This window comes from Labrus mixtus, chromosome 15 (genome assembly GCF_963584025.1).
Source record: "Labrus mixtus chromosome 15, fLabMix1.1, whole genome shotgun sequence".
Classification (NCBI taxonomy): domain Eukaryota; kingdom Metazoa; phylum Chordata; class Actinopteri; order Labriformes; family Labridae; genus Labrus; species Labrus mixtus.
This window is the reverse complement of record NC_083626.1, coordinates 10,193,812-10,212,863: the sequence shown is the minus strand read 5'-3', so window position 1 is coordinate 10,212,863 and position 19,052 is coordinate 10,193,812. Positions and strand designations below refer to the sequence as shown.

Below are 19,052 nucleotides of genomic sequence, written 5' to 3'. Positions count from 1 at the left end.
CTCCAAGTGGTCAAAGAGCTCCATGACAAGCTGTACTTCAGTTTCTATATTTTCTGTTGGAATACAATGTTTCCATCAACTTTTAATTCAGCTTCTGATGATTTGTTCGACTCTGTGTTCATTAATTCTATCTAAAAACACAGATTCACTTGACATCCATCACTGCATTTGTTTCAGAAAACACAGATTGCATCACATCCTGCAGACTTTAACAGGAAGGTACACTCCTTTAAATTAAGAAAAATATCAGTACTTACTGTGAGACCCGTCTGCAGCTCATTCTTCCTGTCTCTAATGTCGTCATGAAAATCCAAAACAGAGCAGCTGGACGTTGGAGCATCTGTAAAAATCATCCAATGTAGCTCAGATCCAATTTGCAAATAACACATCTCCCTCGTGTTTTTACAACCCTGATGTGCTGGAACCAATCACAAAAAGAGGAGTCTGAAGGCCTAAAACTTGCAGATAATCACTTTAGGCAGATGATTGTCCACCCAGCTCCTGGTTCTGCTCAACGTTTCTGCCCATCAAAATAAATTCTTACTTGGAAGTGTTGCCAAGTGTTTGTCTAAAGTGGAATGGCTGAGTCTCTCTCAGCCATTATTTTAAGGACATTTAGATTTTGTCACAGTTCTGTTCCTCAGCTCATCTGCCCTTACTTGGTAATTCTTCTTTTGTATTTCCAGCAGCCTAGATGCCTTATGGCACATCTCTCAGTCGGGACCTGGTACTGTACATTTTTTTGAAATACTTTAATTTGTAGAAGAATAATCCTGTTGAGGAAATAAAGTCCAGGACTGCTTCCACAATCTGTGACTGGAGTTCAGACGGATTTAGTAGTTGTTCCAAAGGTACTGTTTCTGTTTGTATTCCAGTGAATGATACAGCTGTGTATAGTTGACTGCTTGTATAGGTTACAATCAATCAGTATATGTCTTACAGTTTGCAGGTTCTGCAGAGTCCATCCTTGTGTTTTCCCATCTTTGCCAGATCCCATGCAATCCCTCAGTGACCTCTCAGTCTCAAATACAGCGTGCCTTATTTCTTTGCCCAAATAGCATTGCTGTTTTTACACTATTTTTTATTGAGAGGTAATGACAACCCCTCGTTTCATTCTTCCACTGTCCTCACTCACCTCACCTCTGCTCCTCTCTGCCCGTTGGCCCCGCCCATCTCATCAGCTGCTCACTCCTCTCACCTGTGCACACTGCTGCATCTCATCTACAATGAAGCCAGTATATAAGTCTCTCCTGCTCACTCACTCTTTGCCAGATTGTCCTTTGTTCCCCCATGCGAGACGCTGCTGCATGGCAGAACATATTTATTGGACTGATTACCTTTTTGTCAACCAAGTCTCCAGATCAAGCCAGAACTTTCAGTGTAGTTATGAACTCAGCCACTTTCACAGACACAGAATCAGCCTCTTTCCCATTAAAAATAAAGAAAGAATCAAAGGATTTCTGTTTAAAGAAGAAACAGAGAAATGTGTGCGTGCTTTTGTTTTTCGCAGGTTTGATTTTAATAACAGTGTCTTCACAGGTCCAGCTGCAGCTCATCCAGAACGCTGCTGTCAGATTCCTCACCAACACACACATCACACCAGTCATCAGATCTGTACACCGGCATCCTGTGAGTCAAACGAAAGACTTTTAAAATCCTGCTCCCTTTAGTAGCACTTAATAGTCTTGGCCCAAAATACCTAACAGCTACCTGCTCTTACAAGGCATCCAGACCCCTCAGATACTCCAGGACAGGTTTCCTTTCTGTTCCCAGAATGTTAACCAATCAGGGCGAGGCTTATTTTAATTTCAACGGCCATGACCTGTGGAACAGTCTGCCTCGTTGTTATCCTGGAAATCACGCTTGCCGTCAGTCCCTGACTATAAGTTATATCTCTGAGATGATGGTTTGTTCGTCTTTCCCGTTGGCTGCTTGATGTTTCTCTGAAAAAGAAACACTAGAGACTGACTTCCTGGTCATTTACTTGTGGATCTCTGCAGTGGCTCAGATTCTCTTCCATCTTGCCACATTTGTGTTAACGATTTGTGACTTCTTTCCTGCGGTCTCCAAAACCTTTGCCTGGCCCTGATTTACCTTCTGCTCCCTCTTCACCGACTTATCAGCTTCACCTACGTGAGCACCTGGATTTGAACCCCTCCTTACAGCTTCCTAACAGACCTGTTGCCCTGTTACAAACATTTACAGGAGTGTGTGTGTGGTTGTGTTACCACAGCTTTCAACAGTTATCATTCAGCCTCGTCATCAAACTGTACTGTAATAATCTCAGTCTTTCTTCCTCTACCTGCTCAATTTGAGTTTTTTACGAACAATTCCTGCTCTCAACTGTGCAAATATAACAAGATGCAGTATTTTTTTTTTTTTCTGGAAGCACCTCGTCAGTCATGCTTTATTGTTTCTGTCATCGTGCCTCATACTACGTCTATTTAAATATCTAATATACATGTACAACAGCACATCCATCCATCGATTTTCTTCCGTTTATCCGAGGTTTGGTCGCAGTGGAAGCAGGTGAAGTATGTCAACCTAGACCTCACTCTCCTCAGCAACGTGTTCCTGCTCCTCCTGGGGGGTTCAGAGGCGTTCCCAGGCCAGACGAGATATAAAGACCCTCCAGCGAGCTCCGGGTCTACCCCGACACAGTAAACAGCATTTTACACTCTGACACAAAGATGTTTTGGGGATTTGGGGGATTTATTGAGAACATATTATCAAGTAGAAAACAGTTATAGTTCAAGAAAAAGTTGACAGAACGAAGTTAGTAGGAGGGATCATGTGACTGTTGATGTCTGATAACAAGCAGCTACACTAGTCCACTACTGTGCCTGATCAGAATCTGCACTGAGCTCTATTTCCCTTTGAGAGGAGTTAAATCTGCTTCATGTTTTTGTATCATCACTAAGCGAGTACAGAACACCCTAAAAGACGCCTACACACATGAACTAAACACCAGAGCTATAGTGTGTTGACAGAGCAGGACAGACGCTTTTTTTTTTATAGACAGCTAACATGTAAAGTTTCTCTTCAGGCTTTCATTTTGTCCGAGCTCTCCCCCTCTGTGCTCTCGCCTCCTCTGCCGCCAAAGCGCCGGCTCAGCTCCGATGTCACCACGGAGCAGCAGGATTTCTGAAAAGAAAAAAATGAAATACATCAGAAAGTATCAGGACACAGATTTTAAACTTTGGGCGTGGCAGCAGATACGCTAACACTGAAGTAAAACAGATACATGTATCGTCTTACTTTGCCATCCTTGGCCTGGTTTCGGGCCTTGGACAGGAGCTCCAGCAGAGCCAGAAGGAGTCCCACTCCCAGTCCCAGGCCCAGCAGGAGGAAGAGGCCCTGCAGGTTGTTGGAGTGCAGGGCTTCAGAGGCGGGGGTCCTGACTGCGCCCACACAGCTGCTGGCCCACCACTTGTCCCTCAGGTACGTCAGCTCTCCGGACTCACTGAGCTGCAGGATGGCCAAGGTCAAGTTTTTAACCAGAGGGGAACCTGGTGGAGCAAAGAACCGGGGTGTGATGGAACTTATCATTGTAAACAACACAACATGACTTCCTGTTCAAACACATCCTGAATTCTCTGGCAACAAAACTCCTGACAGATCATCACAACTCACCCAGAGGTGCAGCGATGGAGTACGCCCTCATGGCGATGACTTCCTGTGAGCGGGTCAGTGTGCAGTACCGAGCCACAGCCAGGTCCAGAGACACCACCTCCCCGATGAAGGCAAAGTTCCCCTCCTGAGTCCGGCGGACCCCCTCCTCCATGCTGGCCGCGAAGCTCTTCTTACGCTCCATGTTCTGGTAGATCCGCCGGTGCACCGGGTTGTTGGAAGACTGTTGAAAGCAAACTATTTTAAGTTCCAGTCCATTCATGTACTGATCTCAGACTTTACGAGGCAGCGGAGATGACTGAAAGCTTTGTGTCAGAAGTTTGAACGTGCCTTAAAGAAGCCCATGGTGGACCCCCCCTCCACTGTGCCGTATTCGATCACATCCTGGTTGGCCAGGTCCTCAAAGCTCTTGATGGAGACATGCTTCTGCTTTGAGTGCAGCATGGAGTTCAGGTTGCCGAAGTAGCAGGCCAGCAGCAGTACAGCAAACAGCCACCAGATGGCGCTGACGAGTCGTCCTGACAGAGCTTTGGGGTGAGGACCGGCACCTGAGAGGAGCCAGACAAATGTGAAGGTTTAATCTGAAAGCACAGTATTTAAAAGAAAAGGAGGAGGGCAGTGTGTTTGTGCTCTGCGTGCGGCTCGGTTCAGAGCACGCCGTTGTGTCACCTTGCAGAGTCAGAGCTCCTGTGATGTACCAGAAGCTGTGCAGCAGAGTGAAGCTGTGCTGCTCTGAGTCCGTCTCTGACCATTCACAGGGACTGATCCTGCACAGAAACAACATCAGAACAACATCCACCAAAGTGACAGAGAAAACAGATATTACCGTCTTTTAGGTCTTTTAAGTGTTTAAACTCAAAGTGACGCGCAAAGGACCAATCAGGCTGACCCAATTTCATTTTATTTATCTATACCACTTTCTCCTGTTTGGGAGGAAGTCGGAGTACCAACATGCAGACTCCACACAGAGAGGCTCCTGTCAGACGAGGATTCAAACCAGGAACCTCCAGCGATGACCACAGCACCACCGGGCATGCTTCATTTATATATTTCACACACACAAAAATATGTATGTATAAAATACAGCCATCACATTATCACAGACGATCTGAGAACTTAAAGGCTCATCAAACTCTGTCTTGTGTTTTTCTATCAAACGATCCTGAACCCTCTGAGACATTATTGAGGTGTCTTCGGCCCTGTTTCTACCACCCTGTAAAAATGACGAGCATTCTGAGAGTTTTGTGAGGAACACCTTGATATTTGCACTTACCTGCCGACCAGGAAAATGCAGACCCCCGTGAGCAGAAAGGCGATGAGCACACCGAACCACATGTCAGTGGAGAAAGGAGACAGCAGACTGAAGCTGCTCTCCTCAGAGGCCGCGTCGCTGCGCAGGATGAAGCCGATCCCCGTCTGCATGAAGGGCGTGGTCATGTCCACAAACTGCTCTCTGGTCGCCGTGAGGGTCAGCGGGGCCACGGCGAGGTCTGCGTCCTGATGGAGGGAACACAAACACAAAGGAGAAAACATGTTTTAAGGTTCATATCACTCATGTTTGACAGAAATCATCACATGTGTTCAGCATTTGCTTTGTAAACAATAATAATGTAAATAAATTAGGGAAGTATGGAAGCCAAGAGATGCCATTCAGAAAGAAAATCTATTATTTATGTCTTTGTTTACTTGTTTATTCACCTTAAAGGTCACATATGATGCTAAATGTTTTTCATGTTCCTCTAACTCTAACATGTGTCTCTAGTCCGTCTACAAACCCCCCAATGATGAGAAAAGTCCATCCTCTCCGTCTTCTGCCTGCTCCACTCCAGAAAATGTGTGCTCAAACAGGCTGTTTGGAGATTTTCCCTTCATGACATCACAAAGGGCAGTAACCCCTCCCCCAGGTGGGTGACACTCCCACAGCTAGGTGTTTGTTCTGCCCTCTGAGTCTACCTTCTCACCGTAAACAATAGGACATGGAGCGAGAAAGACCAAGTACACCCAAGCCCTTCCAGAGAGGGGGCGTGGTCAGACACAGCTCATTTACATATTTAAAGGTACAGACACAGAAACAGCCTTTTCTGAGCAGGGCTGAAATAGAGGGGGTTATAAAAAATGGATGACCAGTTTTTCCTCTTTCTATTTACTGACTTTCAGGGCTTCCATAGCAAACATTTTGAAAGCAATAATGAATCAAATGTAGTAAAACACACTCCACATTCCAGCAGTGAAAGTCAGTAGAGCTGCAAGGAAACTTACCCCCCTGATGACCTCTCCGATCATACCGTTCCAGTTCCCGCTGGGGTCCATGGCTCCGTAGCGGTTGTCCTTCACCAGATGGGTTTTGTACCTGAAGCCCAGTTTCTTGGAGAGCTCAGAGATCAGGTCGATACAGTAACCCTCCAGCCCGGAGCCTTTACTCATCGCGTATGGATCCTCCTGTAGAAGACAGAAGAACAACTTTAACAATGGAGGGTCAGAGGTCAATGAAGCAGCAAAGGTGATAAAAACACTTTGAAGATGAAGAGGTTGTGTATTTTAGAAAAGATCAAATGGATTCAGTAATCAACAGATGCATCTGGGTGGAATATTTTACATTCAATCTTGAATCTTGAATTTAAATGTGGAAAAAAGTTAAAAAACTTGACGGACTGTGGAGTTCACAGGATGGACAGCCTCAGAGTCATTTGTAGAACTGTAGAAATGACAGATAGCTCTCTGAGTTAAAATATGTTTTGTTGTTCTTAAAGGTCCAATCAGTGAGATGTGTAGAGAGTGAAATGATAAAGTGATCTTAATATATGATCAGACATTAAGGAAACATGCTATGTTGAAGTGCTGGCTTCTCTGACAACAATACAGCAGCCAGTATGTCCTCCTTCTAACTTTAGATTCTGCTCCTGAATGCTCTGGATTTGTTTGGACCAGAGAAGGTAGGCGCTTTTAAGGCCCCCCCACACGGCCGTTTTGGTTTCCCTCAGTTTGCCAGATATGACGACAAACCAACAGGTGTTGCTGTTGTACTAGAAGGTTGATTCTCTAAATGACTAACCATCTCGTCTGATCACTAGACTTTCTGTTTATTTATTTTTTAGTTCTGTAAAAGTTCTTAGAAATGGTCAGAAATGATGGCTGATTAAAAAACAAGACCTTTTCTCCTTCACAAAGACTTGATTGAGCCTTAATGACGGCTTCACAGCTGTTGGACGCTGCCGACACCCTGGCCTTCTACACTAAAGACAGACAGAGAAAGAATACCTTTATGGTGGTGATGGATAACTCCTTGGCATCTAGAATGGAAAAAAAAACAAGCACAATAAATTCTGGATGTTGTAACTCAGCGAGTTAACATAATCAAGCATGAATATCAGCACAGATGAGAGAGGATTTGGTCTGAGCCAGTTCTTTGGCTGATTAGTGGTTTGGTTTGATGTCTGCAGGCTTATGTGCAGAGCGCCCCTGCTGAAACCTAATGAAGTATTTTGTTTCTTTCAGTCCCTTCATGTGTTTTTCTCTCAGCCACCGCAGTAAATAAGCCAAACAGCCAGCGGAGGACAAAGGCAGCGTTGTTGTCGCCTGTTTTTCAGGAGACTTGGAGAAAAGAGTCTTAGGTTCAAACTGGGCCCCTGTTGAGGGGATCAAAGCAGGGACCATCTATAAAAGATGTTTTTCACTCAAAGGCTAACCTTTAGAACCTCCTGGTTCTTATAAATGTGCCAAAAACAGCAGTTCCTCCAGTGTCCACTAGAGTCTGTCTCCTGCAGTGAGTCAGTCCCCATAGAGCCCCATGTTAAAATAAACATGATTACAGCCTGGTACAAAAACAGCTTGGGTCTCTTTATGACAACTGTACTGTCTGAATGTTTATACTACTCACCTGTTTACATCATATTAAGGCTTAAAGTGATGTAGAATTAGGTGGCGTGGCCTCTTCGAGTGACAGGAGTGAAACGTAAACAACAGTGATCAGCTGCAACCACACACAGATTCTCATTCTGTTGGAAAACGGTCATTAACCAGTTCATTTGAAAGCCACATAGCTTGGTGTTTGCTAACACCTCGTCTCTCTAGCTCCACCCTCTCCTCCATATATGGTCACTTCTGGCTCTAGAACAACCAACATGGCAGCGGCCAACATTTGAAACTCATAGCTTCCAAAAGGCAGTTGCTAAACCAATGGGTGACATCATATTGGCTATGTCCAATATTTAAACAGTCTTTGGTTTCACCATTATCCTTCAATCCTCTGTCCATCAAGTAGCCAAAGCAGGGGATGACCCCCCCCCCACCCACCCACCCACTCCCACACATTACCCCTGACATCCAGAGTTGTTTTCTTTTTGGTATAACTGTGACCAATGGCATTCCCAGCATGTCCAGCAGGCCCTAACATGCCCTGCCAGGGTCGCTCAGAGAAAGGAGGGGGGGCAGAGCGGAGGTGCCAGGGGTGCAAGTTCATTATAACTGCATTTGTTGACAAAAGCAGGCCCCGGTGGGGTCATATAAAGCCCATGACACCCCATCAGCCCCCTCCAGAGAGGATGGCAGGACCTACGATGTGCGGAGATGCCTGTCAGTTCACGGCCCCCTCCCCTCCCCCCTCAACGATTAATTGATTTATCACAGTGCTTTCTGGACCGCAGCACGGCAGCAGCCCCTCCACTGGTGAGAAATGGGACGCTGCCACAGAGGACGACGCCCCCTCTGTGCTTTGTAAGGACTCCAGCTGTCCAGCAGGGCCGGCGGAGGGAGACAGTCTAATGTGACCAATGATTTGGGAGCATGACCCCGGTCTCATGGGTCAGCCAGAGCCCACAGAGCTTTGACTCTGCAGACGGCCTGCCCCGGAGGAAGGGATCATCCCATCGGCCGAATGATAACTGAGAGACTGAAGAGGACATTTAATTTGGGATCTGCCTGCTTAATCGCATCTTGAAAGCAATCAGTAACTGTGTCAGTCGAAGGCTGAAATAAATCTGTCCAATCATCTTACAGGTATTGGAGGATTTACCTGCCTGTCTACCAGCGTGCTCTCTGCACATGCACTCATTTCAAATAAGCTGACCCTTAAAAAGCAGCCCGGTAGTTGCACAAGGAGGTGGTGTTGATAACACAGACACCCGGTAAGAGAGACAGAGCACATTTTTTTGAGGGGAGCTTCTTTAACTTTTTCTCAAACTTGCATGAAGTTGCTACTCCGCATGATTTCTTCAAAATAACCTTCCCCAGGTTAATGGGCGGAGTCAAAAAAGTACCAAAGTTGGACAATCAGGTTTTGAGATTTTAATCATTTTGAACTTGATTCAATCGACAATTAATGACATTTTGGAGCTGTAAGCTTTGCTCTGCTAAATTCTGCAATAATTAACGTAATTAAAGTCTTAATTGTGGACATTGGCTTCTTCACATTCTGAAGGACTGTGGTCTTAAAGGTACAGTGCTTAATAACATCTACAGGTCGCTCTGTGTCTGACAACCACGTTACACTTAGTTATGGCAGCTATGGAGTAATCAGCGACAGTAAACTGCAGTTTGAAAGTATGGAGGTGAAACATTCACAACCCAAACAAGAGCACATGCAGAGTGTGCTCAGGTAGGCAGGGAGAGAGGGGGAGGAGCTATGCAGGGACATGTTATTGGACAGATTTGGACACGACATAAACTCTGTAGAGGACGCTGCTTCCTGAACTCTGGTACCAGACGGATACAGAGCGGTGCAGCATTGTCCATTAGGACATAAATTCAACATTCTGAACAATTAAACCACGAGAACAAAGCCGGGCACTCTGCAGGAAAGCTGCTAAGTCTGGTGTGAAGTCATAATCACGCCTCTGTGCAGACTGAATTCCCTCAGATTATCAGAGTGATGTTGGCATCGTGTAAAACACAACCAAGAGGATAGAAGAAGCCGCAGAAACAAAAAGGTTCCAGTGATGCATTTCAGGTCAAATTAAAGTAATCAATAAAAGCATGAAAAAAAACGACTTTTCAAAGTGAGTGACACTTCTCTTCAGTTCAGATCAGAGGGGTTTATTTAGTGTTTTACCTTTTTGTGACATTAAACTTTGCACAGTATAAGAATTCAGATTTGCAAAGATTGATTCGAGTCCAACCGACAGACTTGTGTTACAGCAGGTCATCTACCTGTCAGTCACCTTATTACAGGTTCACACAGGGTGCATACAGGACAATATGCAAAGGAAACATTATTCTTTGGTTTAAGGAACAAGTCTGAAATCACAGAGACGATTTTTTTTCCCATCACAGCAGCTCTTCTTTGCAGAAGTTTGCAGAACTGAAACTCAAAGATGAACCTTTTTTGGCCTTTAAAATAAATACGAGATGACAGCGTTTATCTCCGATATAGGAGAGCCGAGGGAGGCGAGGTCGAGTCAAAATGTGCATTTCATGTTTAAACAGTTCAGCAGGTAATTAATAAAGGGTTTGTTCTGCAACAAAAAAAAACAAGAATTCTGCTTGAAAAAGTGAATTGAATCCACATAAAGCCCCATGTGATGCAGAGTTTCAGCCTTACCTGCAGCGAGCCATGCAGTCAGAGCAACCACGCAGAACACCAGAGACAAGTTGCTTCTCATGTTGACACAAACCTGAGAAATGATGGAGGAATACTTTTCTTTAAACATGATTATTTAAAGGATACTTGATTAAATATGTGACACACTTTGATGGAGAACAAAAGGGTCCTTACCTCAGCTTCTTCAGCTGCAGCGTGGATGAAAAACCTCGACTCCAGAAACTTGTGGAAGAAAATCACTACAAGTGTGCAGACTGAAGTGAGGGACGGGTTGTGTGCAGAACAATGTAGTGGGGTTTATATGGGGGAGCACAGGGGGGGAGGAGATATGAACCTCAAACGAGACTGAACTTGTGATCGTCGGGCAGAGGTTTTGGATAGAAGATGATAAATGATTGCAGCCAGATTTACTCCCAGGAAAGATTATTGCAACATCTTCAAGTTCAGGCACGTTTGAAAGATTTTTATTTTTTCCTCCTCCCTCCGGTCCATCGTATAACAAGAAATGATATAATCTTCATGAACAAAACAAAACATCATTTATTGTGCTGCGTTTTTGGGGTCAGTCGGTGTGTTTCAGGATCTGACAGTTGCTGCACTTGTTTTTGTAAGATTACATAAGAGGATCTTACAGGGAGGGAGTTACAGGGGTGGGGTTTGGGGTGGGGGGAGTGGGAGTGTAATGAGCTTACAGTTGGATGGATCGGAGATCCCGGGGAATAAGGGGGAAGAAGCTTTGTTCGGGAGTGCATTTGTAACCCTGAGGGGCTCCTTAAAATATGTCAGAGAGCGTAATGTAAAGACAAAACATCAGATTGTTGCAGCTGTTCTTAACAGTCGGAGCTCAAGGGGGGCAATTACAGAAAACAGCCTAAACAAGCGATGTTCCTCTTCCTTGGATTGAAGAACGTCAATAAGAAATTATTTCTTATCTACGTTGATTTAAATCTGGAAGTTAAATCTAGTTTTGGTTATTTTCCTGCAAAAAGTCCCTTCAGGTTTCACCATCAGTCTACCAACCCTGCCCTGGTTTATCTGCACAAACCCTTCAAAAACAAGCAGCGATTTCATCTAGGAAGGAGGGGCCGCATTCACTCTGTGAGACAAAAACATTCTCTCAGGCCTGAAGTGCTGGATGGGGCCTGGAGGTTGCAGATGAGAGGCCAAGCCGTGCCAAACTGTCCGGATAAATACGGCTTCAAGAGGGACTCGGGGGCTTCTCTCAGAATCCTAATGAAGTCGTCTTTTGTGTTTGTGTGCCGGCTGGAGAGGAGTCTGTGGCGCTAAAATGAGCATGTCGCGCTTCACAAAGTCTCACAGAGTCGAGGAAGAGGCCTGGCAGTGTGTGACGGAGCGCCAGAGGTGGCCGTCAGAAAGCCCAGGCCTGGACTGACGAATCAGACGAGTCCAGAGAGAACACACCGGGGGAAGTTTTCAGCTTTTGAGGATGTTTTTGTTTTTCTCAGATTAAAGGGTTAAAGTCAAACCTGTGTGGGATCTTCACCAAAGCCGTCATAAAAAACAGGTTTTGTAAATCTGGCTTGTGTGCTGATTTTACACCGAGGTCACTCTGCAAAGGCTCTCATGCAGCTGCTCTAAAAGAACAGGACAGGACAAAGGAACATTATCAAAGCAAGTCAAACTAATGCATGAAGTTCATTCCACTGTCTGCTTTGCTGGAATGCTTACACATATGCAAAAGACAGCTCAAGGTTTGACTTTCAGGGTTCAATAAAATGTTTTAGCTCCAAAGATCGACCTCCATTTAAACCTCTTGAGCTGTTTTCACACATGCACTCCTGAAAATTTCTCGAGGAATTTCTCCTAATATTCTCCTGACCTGGTTGTTCACACATGCACCTCAGAGGGAGACTATCCCTGTCAGACAGGAGGGGGGGCGGGCGGTCTCCTGAAGTCCTCTATACGAGGCTATAATGAGAGTATTTGTCTTCATATCAATGCTAGGTGTAGTTGAAGAGAATCTCAATGTGAACCAAGGAGTGGAGAAGAACAAACTGGAGAACAGGAAACATGCAGCAGCAGGTTGATTAGAGCACGGAGATGGTAGAGGTGGCGTTTCAGACAGTCTATGGTCGTGCAGCGATCACAGGGAATAAAGGTCACCACACCCTCCCACTGGCTCCAGGTGAATTCTCCTGATCGGGTTCACACATGCAGCTCACCCCGAAAAGTTTTATGCAAGTGTAAAAGGTGTTTATAATGTTTGTTGTTGTTCTCGTCTTTGGATTTAAAATATTGAATTCTTGAAATAAAGCTGGAGAAGAAGCTGCAAAGAGCGCTGACGGTTTGGCAGTCAGAACATGCTCTGCTGGACAAACTTGAATGTTTTCTGCAGAGTTTCTTAAGTTAGTTCACTGGAAACATTTGTGCAGACGTCTATATTCATCAGTGAGAGGCTGATGCTAAAGTTTTGTTTTATTCTCTTCTCTGTTGGTATAAGGAAGTGTTGTTTGGTAGGATCGATCAGTATTATAATGTTGTTAGAGTAAGCTGATACCAACAGAACTTCACTGGCTCCCCTACAGGTATGAATGAATCATTCACTAATGCTACTTAGTGTTGTTCCCTGCGAGTGAGAGCTGTTTGGAAGGGGTTTCAAATTTTGCAAAGATCTTTGTTTTCAGGGAACGATTGAATACTTGTACACATTTTCAGGGAATAAATACAAAAAACCTGCATAAGTATGACTTGATTTTAACGCTCATAGACAGTCTAAATGAAAGCCTAACAGAAGAAGAACGTGGGTGGTAAGCGACCTTGAAAAGATGTTTTTCTCTCCTTTAATGACTGGGTGAGCACGTCGTCTCGTCAACTCTTTGTCCTGGAACATTCTCCGTTCCTGCAGGGGGTCTGGGTTTTTTTTTTCTCCAAAGAGGTTGGGAGAGGTGACGGCTGGTAAACACAGACCCAAGCAGAGTCCATAATTAGAGTCCGAACGGAGTCTGCCAAAACCAAGGCCAAGAGGCCTTTACATGTCAGCTTGTGTGAGGCTCACTTTAACTGGCCCTCTTTGTCTCAGCGCTCACACGGCTGCTGACAGATTAAGTGTTCAAGAGAAGAAATGAGCTGTGAAACGAGCAATAATATTCATTTGAGATTTATTCAGGTCATAATTACACAGTTTGAATTAAATATTGCCCCCAAAAATGTTGCACAAACAAACTGGCATGGCAGTGCAAACATGACAGCAGGCCGACGAGTAAACGTGCTTCGGTACGGATCATCTCCATCTTGTGTTTGTACCACGGACCAATGAGAACACAGAGTTTCAGACGGGATCATCAGAAGTTTGGACTATTAACAAATCATGTAAAAAGTCTTTTTGTAACAAAGCACAGCGTCAGGACAAACATTACAGTGCATCATAGACATGCAGTGGACTAAAAAAGACTAAAGTCAGCATGAAGAGGAGCTCAGTGCTGTGACATGCCACAGAGCAGAATGTTGGCAGTTTGGTCCAATTACAACATAAACACTACACATGGAGTACTAAGAATGAGGATCTTTTGTCCTGCATGTGGAAATATTCCTTTTGAATTCTTCAGCGAGGACACGAGAAGCAGTAGCTTGAAGCAACAAACTGTACATTATCGTCGATGTGATCGCATGCCATCGTTTTCAAAGTATTGCTCGTGGATGGATCCGCTGATTATAAAGCATCTCATTGTTACAACTCAGGTAAAAGAATTTAAAAAAAGAAATGGGTCATTTAAAATCGTGCTCTCTAAGTTGCGATCAATGCTACCGTGTGCTCAAGTCAAGTAAAAAAAAAAAAAAAGACTTTGAGAGTGAAGGAGAGTCAACGTAAACATCTATTTAAAAGCTCCAGGGTCGACTAAATACATTCTGGCAGTTATCTAAGGTTATGTGCAGACAGATGACGGAGCTTCAGGAGTGCTCAGGTTAAAAAAGAAGGGATGTGACGATGTGGAAACACTCGGCTGTTAGAACCAGTTCTCAGAGATTTTCTGCTGGATTTGCAACATTTTCTAAAAAAGAAAAAAAAACATGTGACTGTATTCCAAAACAAGTTTCTCGCTGTGTCTCTCACGCTCAGTTCCAAGTCAGCCAGTTCTTAGAGTTTGAGCATGAAAAAGACTTCACTGTTTTCAGGGTCTGGAGAGGAATGGGACTGTCTCGGGGAGAGGGCGCCGTGGGGGGCGAGCTGACTCAGCAGGTCCTGGCTGCTGCAGGGACTCCGGGCCACGCAGCACGCCCCTTCAGGGTTCCCCCGCTCCTCGATGGGGCTGCCAACACTCCCACTACCAGAGAGGCTAAAGCTAGCACTCCTGCCCTGGACCAGGCCCTGGAGCCTCTGCCTCTCCTGGGCCTTCTTAGCCCTGTTGGCGATGTAGCGCACCCGGCTCTGGCTCCTGGAGGAAGTCCTCCTCACCAGGGTCTCCTCCTCCGGCTCCTCCTGGGGCTCTGCAGCTGCTCGGGTTTTGTTGAAGTCGCTCGCCGTCAAGGGCTCCACATCGGTCAGCCGCCGTAGTTGTTCTGTGAGGTCGCTGGGCGGCCGTGGTTTACGCGGGCTGCCCCTGCGGAGCTGGTCTCTGGCGGGCCTGACGATGAAGCTGCGGCTGATGCTGCGGTACTTGCTGTCAAAGTTACAGGAGATGTCGTCGGAGGTCAGGTCACCGAGGCTCTTGGACATGGAGGCTGCAGATGTTTGGGCTGCAGCTGCTGCAGATGTTTGGGCTGCAGCTGCTGCGGTGGACGGTCTGCTGGACGCTGACTGCTTCAGCCCCTCCATGTAGAGCCGGCTCCAGGTGTGCCTCCTTTGAGTCAGTCTCCCGGGGGAGTCCAAGGAAGCCTCCTGCGGGGGCTGCAGGGGGCGGGGCTTCAGCTCATCCTCGTCACACTCACTTTGTTGAAGGTTGGGGTTGGACTTGCTCTTGCTGACTCGCAGGGTGTCGTAGGAGACCAACGCTGAGTGACGACAGTTGACCCAGGGGGGGTCGAAGGCGCCGCTGGCGGGGGCGGGCAGGCTCTTCCTGGCCAGGTTAGGCAGGGACAGGTCGATGACTGTGTCACTGGAGGAGATGCTGGAGGACGAGGACATGCTGTCTCTGTGGCTGTCCGGCTCTAACTTGCTCCACAGGCGGTCGTTCATGGTAGCGTCCATGCAGATCTCTGGTACTGCTGACTGGACCTGATGGTCTGAGTCTACAGCGACCTGAACTTGACCCTCGCTCTTTGTTCTTCTTACTGGTATATGTGTTGGCAGGTTGCTGAAAAGCGCTTTCCTGGCCTGGGCTGTCTTTGCTGCTGCAGCCGGAGGCTCTGTTCTGCTGCTGGACTTTAACTCTGCTGGATCATTTTTCTTCTCTGTCAGAGCTCCTCGGTCCTCGCTCTGGTTTTGGGTGTGCTCCATCAGTGAGGGGGGGCTTCGGTTGGCCTGGGCTTCTTGACTGCACTGTGATGGAACAGTTTTCTCAGTGGGGTTCTTGAGGGGGGAATCTGTTGTTCTAGAAAGGATAGACGGTTCCTTAAAGTCTCTGATCACCTTGTCTGCCACCTTGGAAGGGAGGGCCAACGGGGAGTCTGATTTTATTGCTGAGGATGACGAGGACGGTGGTGAAGATGAGGAGTGATGGGGAGACAAGCTTTCTTCTGGAGTGGAGACAGAGCGGATGAATCGTGGCTTTCTGGCCTCTTCAGAGTTTAGTGCAAGAAATGGAGGAGAGGGAGCTGGTTCCTGCACTGAGGAAGAGTCTGCGGGGAGAGGGACGACAAAGACATTTATCATCAATGCAGTCTGAGCTCATCTGATCTGCTCGCTCTATATAAGTGCTCCATGATACCAGGATTTAGCCTCCTTTCTTTTTCTAAAGAAGGTTAATTACTTGCTCCCGTGGCCCTTAAATATATGTTTGTAATGCTACAGCTGATTCATTTCATGCATGTGCTTTACAATGTTTGCATTTTGCAGTTTCTTTTTGGAGCTGAGGTTTAGCAACGTTATATACATGTATTTAAATATGGATGAGCAGAATAGATCTCCTTTAAATAACATTAACAGTACATTGGTTTAACCATGGAGAAAACAACATTTTAAAGGCCAGTGATTGTGACAAATTGTAAATATCTATGTCGTGCATGGTGCTCTCTTTACTTTCACAAATGCATTTTTTTCATGTGAAAATTAAGCAGAATATGTTTTTCAGACCCCCCCCCCAGCGGTGAGACAGATATGGACCATGAGAGAAGCAGGCGGGTGAGACAGAGAGAGGGTGAAAGTCTGACAGGATGAAGTTTAAGGATTGCATGCAGTCAGCGGTTTTACCTGGCTCTGGTCATCCCCTCAATTCTGCACTAGGAACAGAGAAGGCGTGCAAAAAGGGACAGAGAGGAAAAAAGGAGTTTAGCAAAACCGGGAAGAAAGAGGGAGAACCGGGGCGAGGACAAAGCTTAAAAGGACAGAGAAGCATCTTAAGATTTGACATGAGAACAAACATCAGAGCATTCGTTTTACACTGAAAGGAAAGAAAAGACAGTTATCTTAAACATTAGGGAGAAAGCATCTTATGATATAACAGATCAACTCCCCACACATGCACAGTTAAACTCCTGAGAACATCACATGATATACTGAGGAGGGCTGACAGGGGAGTGGGTTTAGGAAGAACAGCTGGTGTTGAGCAGGAGCTGGACTCCCCTCAAATCATGTGAAGGAGGAAGAGGTCTTCAGCTGGACGTCAGAGCCTTGTGACTCCCCTCGTTCAGTCAACTTTGGAATGTCAATTTGTCAAGATTGTTTAAGACTCATTGCTTCATTTGAATGTTTCTGAGTTTACAGGAAACTTTGTGAACTCTCATAACTCAGTGTAATGTACTTCACATAACAGGCCACATCATGCTAAAGGTTTCCAGCTCTGAGTTTAGGGTTCTATGTTTCTTTAGATAATCTTCATCCAAATAACACATTTCAGCTAAAAGTAGTGCTGTCCTCTTTAGGTTGGAACTTACCACTTCTTTCGTCTGTGTAGCATGGGGGGGGGGGGTGGTATCGTGTGCAGGTGTTTTACGGCACAGAGAAGAAAGTTAAAATCAGTTCATTGAAAAGTGAAGAGTTGAAATGTTTGGATGAAAGCTAGAAAATCTAGAACGATACTCTAGTGGGTGACAACGCAAAGAAAGGTATTATTGTGGACGTTTTTTTCACCAAACTACCGGGGACACAGGATGACGAGGTGGGTTTCATTTAGGAGGGGGGGGGATTCTGAGGCTACCAAACGCTCCTGGTCTGGAGGCTAACAGGGAGTCTACAGTGAAGGAGTCCCACTACAGCTACTACGGGCTCACTGCTGATTCAGCATCTAATCCTTCTTACCGGAGAAGAACATGGGGGACTTATGGCGCAACTCTTCCATTTTCTGGGCGAACAGGGCGTTCATCTCCCGCTGCAGGGTGCCCACCGCCCTCTTACGGCTGTCGAGGACAGAGCGGGGAGGCAGCATAGGAGGCGACTCCAAGCTGCTCAGACTGCAGAAGCTGTCACAGCTGCTGCTGTCACTGAGCGACAGACCGTCGGTGCTGTTAGTGAGCAGGGCGAGCCCCGAGCCACAAACGGAGCCGTAGTTGGGGGGCGTGGCCTGCTGCCAGCGGAGGTTGCTCCTGCAGTCTGGTGTGAGGCCGGGCGCTGGTGTGACGGTGTTTGTGGAGCGTCTGCGGGGAACGCTGCAGGAGCGGCTGTTCCTCTGTGAGCTGTCGGGCTGAGGGCGCATGTGCTGGGCTCCCAGAGTTTGTCTGGCTCTGGTTCTTTGGAAGGGGACCGGTCTGACGAGAGCCTGGGGCGAATACTCAAACTGGGTCTCAAAGCATGACTTGGGTAGCGGAGGAGTCTGCTGAGACTCAGACTGGACGGTGAGGGGCTGCGGCTGGGCGACAGACTCTGGCTTAACTCGTTTTTTTGCAGATGAGGGGCGGCTACTTCTCTCCTGTTTCTCCCCTTCTGACATTTTGGACTTACACGCCGGGTTTTCTTTAACCTGGCACTTCCTCTCCGCCTCTGGACTCTCCTTGGTGCCGAGCACACATGTGATGCAGTTGGAGGACATCCCCACCTTGCCTGAGCTGTTCAGTGCGACGCGGGCGAACACGCCGGGCTTCATGTCAAGCGGGTCATGAAATCTGAGGCGACTGGCCCGTTTCAGAGGCTCGCTCATGGGCCGTCGCTGAGCAAAAAGAGGGCTCTTACCTTTACCCTCCTCAGGGTGAAAAGCCCCATTGGTGTCAGGACGGTCCCAGGGGCCCTTGGCTTGATGCGATGCCAGCGAGTCCCTGCTGCGGTGTTGTGGTGTTGTGGTCTGGTGAGAGGCGGCAGCAGAGGCCTTGTCCCGGTCCTCAGACTCTCGCTCCTCACTCGCGCCCTCTGAGCTGTAGTCTTTGGTGTCGATCTCTGGGAAGCCCTTCTTGATTTTGGGCTGGCCTTTGGTGGGTGCACTGGCAGTGCGGCGCAGGAGGTGGGCGCCGAACGGGTGCTTACGGCTGTGCTGTGCAGCAGCATGGCTGTCCAGGGAAGCCTGCTTTGGGTTTCTGTGAAACAGCCCTTTTATGCCGCTGACCGCTCTGGCCTGAAACAAACAGAACATCATTGTCAAACACACAACCAACCATTACAAACCAGACGATCAGGTCATGTTAGGGTGACACGAAAACAATGTTTGTCATAATGCAGGTAGCATAGATTCACGCTGCATTAATGGAATATTATATGGGCAGTTTTTGAATAGTGAGCATGCTTAAAAATAAAAGAAATCCATCAATATTCACTTGAATAAAATGTCCCGCAGTATCACATGGGAATGATCACTCTTTGACACGATCATTCAGTGATATTGCTGCTTTGGTGGAAGTATAAGTT

The 19,052-nt window shown here is 46.6% G+C and overlaps 2 protein-coding genes across 2 annotated transcripts in view; both read right to left on the bottom strand.

The window, feature by feature from the left end:
• Positions 1-2,691: 2,691 nt before the first annotated feature.
• Positions 2,692-10,497, bottom strand: si:ch211-251b21.1 (uncharacterized protein LOC571720 homolog). Its single transcript, XM_061058659.1, has 10 exons — positions 10,340-10,497; positions 10,166-10,238; positions 6,889-6,920; positions 5,890-6,069; positions 4,904-5,127; positions 4,300-4,397; positions 3,961-4,178; positions 3,634-3,853; positions 3,259-3,509; positions 2,692-3,144 (listed from the first exon to the last, which is right to left on the bottom strand). The coding sequence occupies exons 2-10, from the start codon at positions 10,224-10,226 to the stop codon at positions 3,043-3,045; spliced, it is 1,386 nt and encodes a 461-aa protein (XP_060914642.1). The 5' UTR covers positions 10,227-10,238; positions 10,340-10,497; the 3' UTR covers positions 2,692-3,042.
• Positions 10,498-13,267: 2,770 nt separating this feature from the next.
• Positions 13,268-19,052, bottom strand: part of plch2a (phospholipase C, eta 2a) — a 51,050-nt gene continuing 45,265 nt past the window's right edge. The window contains exons 21-22 of the mRNA XM_061058677.1: positions 18,387-18,762; positions 13,268-15,901 (exon numbers count right to left, since the gene is read on the bottom strand). Of these exons, the coding sequence (XP_060914660.1) occupies positions 14,262-15,901; positions 18,387-18,762 (2,016 nt within the window). The 3' untranslated portion in view covers positions 13,268-14,261. The remainder of the gene's footprint in view (positions 15,902-18,386; positions 18,763-19,052) is intronic.

Excerpts from the sequence above, each read along its gene's own strand:
- si:ch211-251b21.1 (XM_061058659.1), bottom strand. The coding sequence starts at position 10,226 with ATGAGAAGCAACTTGTCTCTGGTGTTCTGCGTGGTTGCTCTGACTGCA. Across the intron at positions 6,921-10,165 it reads GACTGCATGGCTCGCTGCAG|ATGCCAAGGAGTTATCCATC; the intron begins GTAAGGCTGAAA and ends TTTCCATTCTAG. Across the intron at positions 3,145-3,258 it reads ACCAGGCCAAGGATGGCAAA|AAATCCTGCTGCTCCGTGGT; the intron begins GTAAGACGATAC and ends TTTTCTTTTCAG.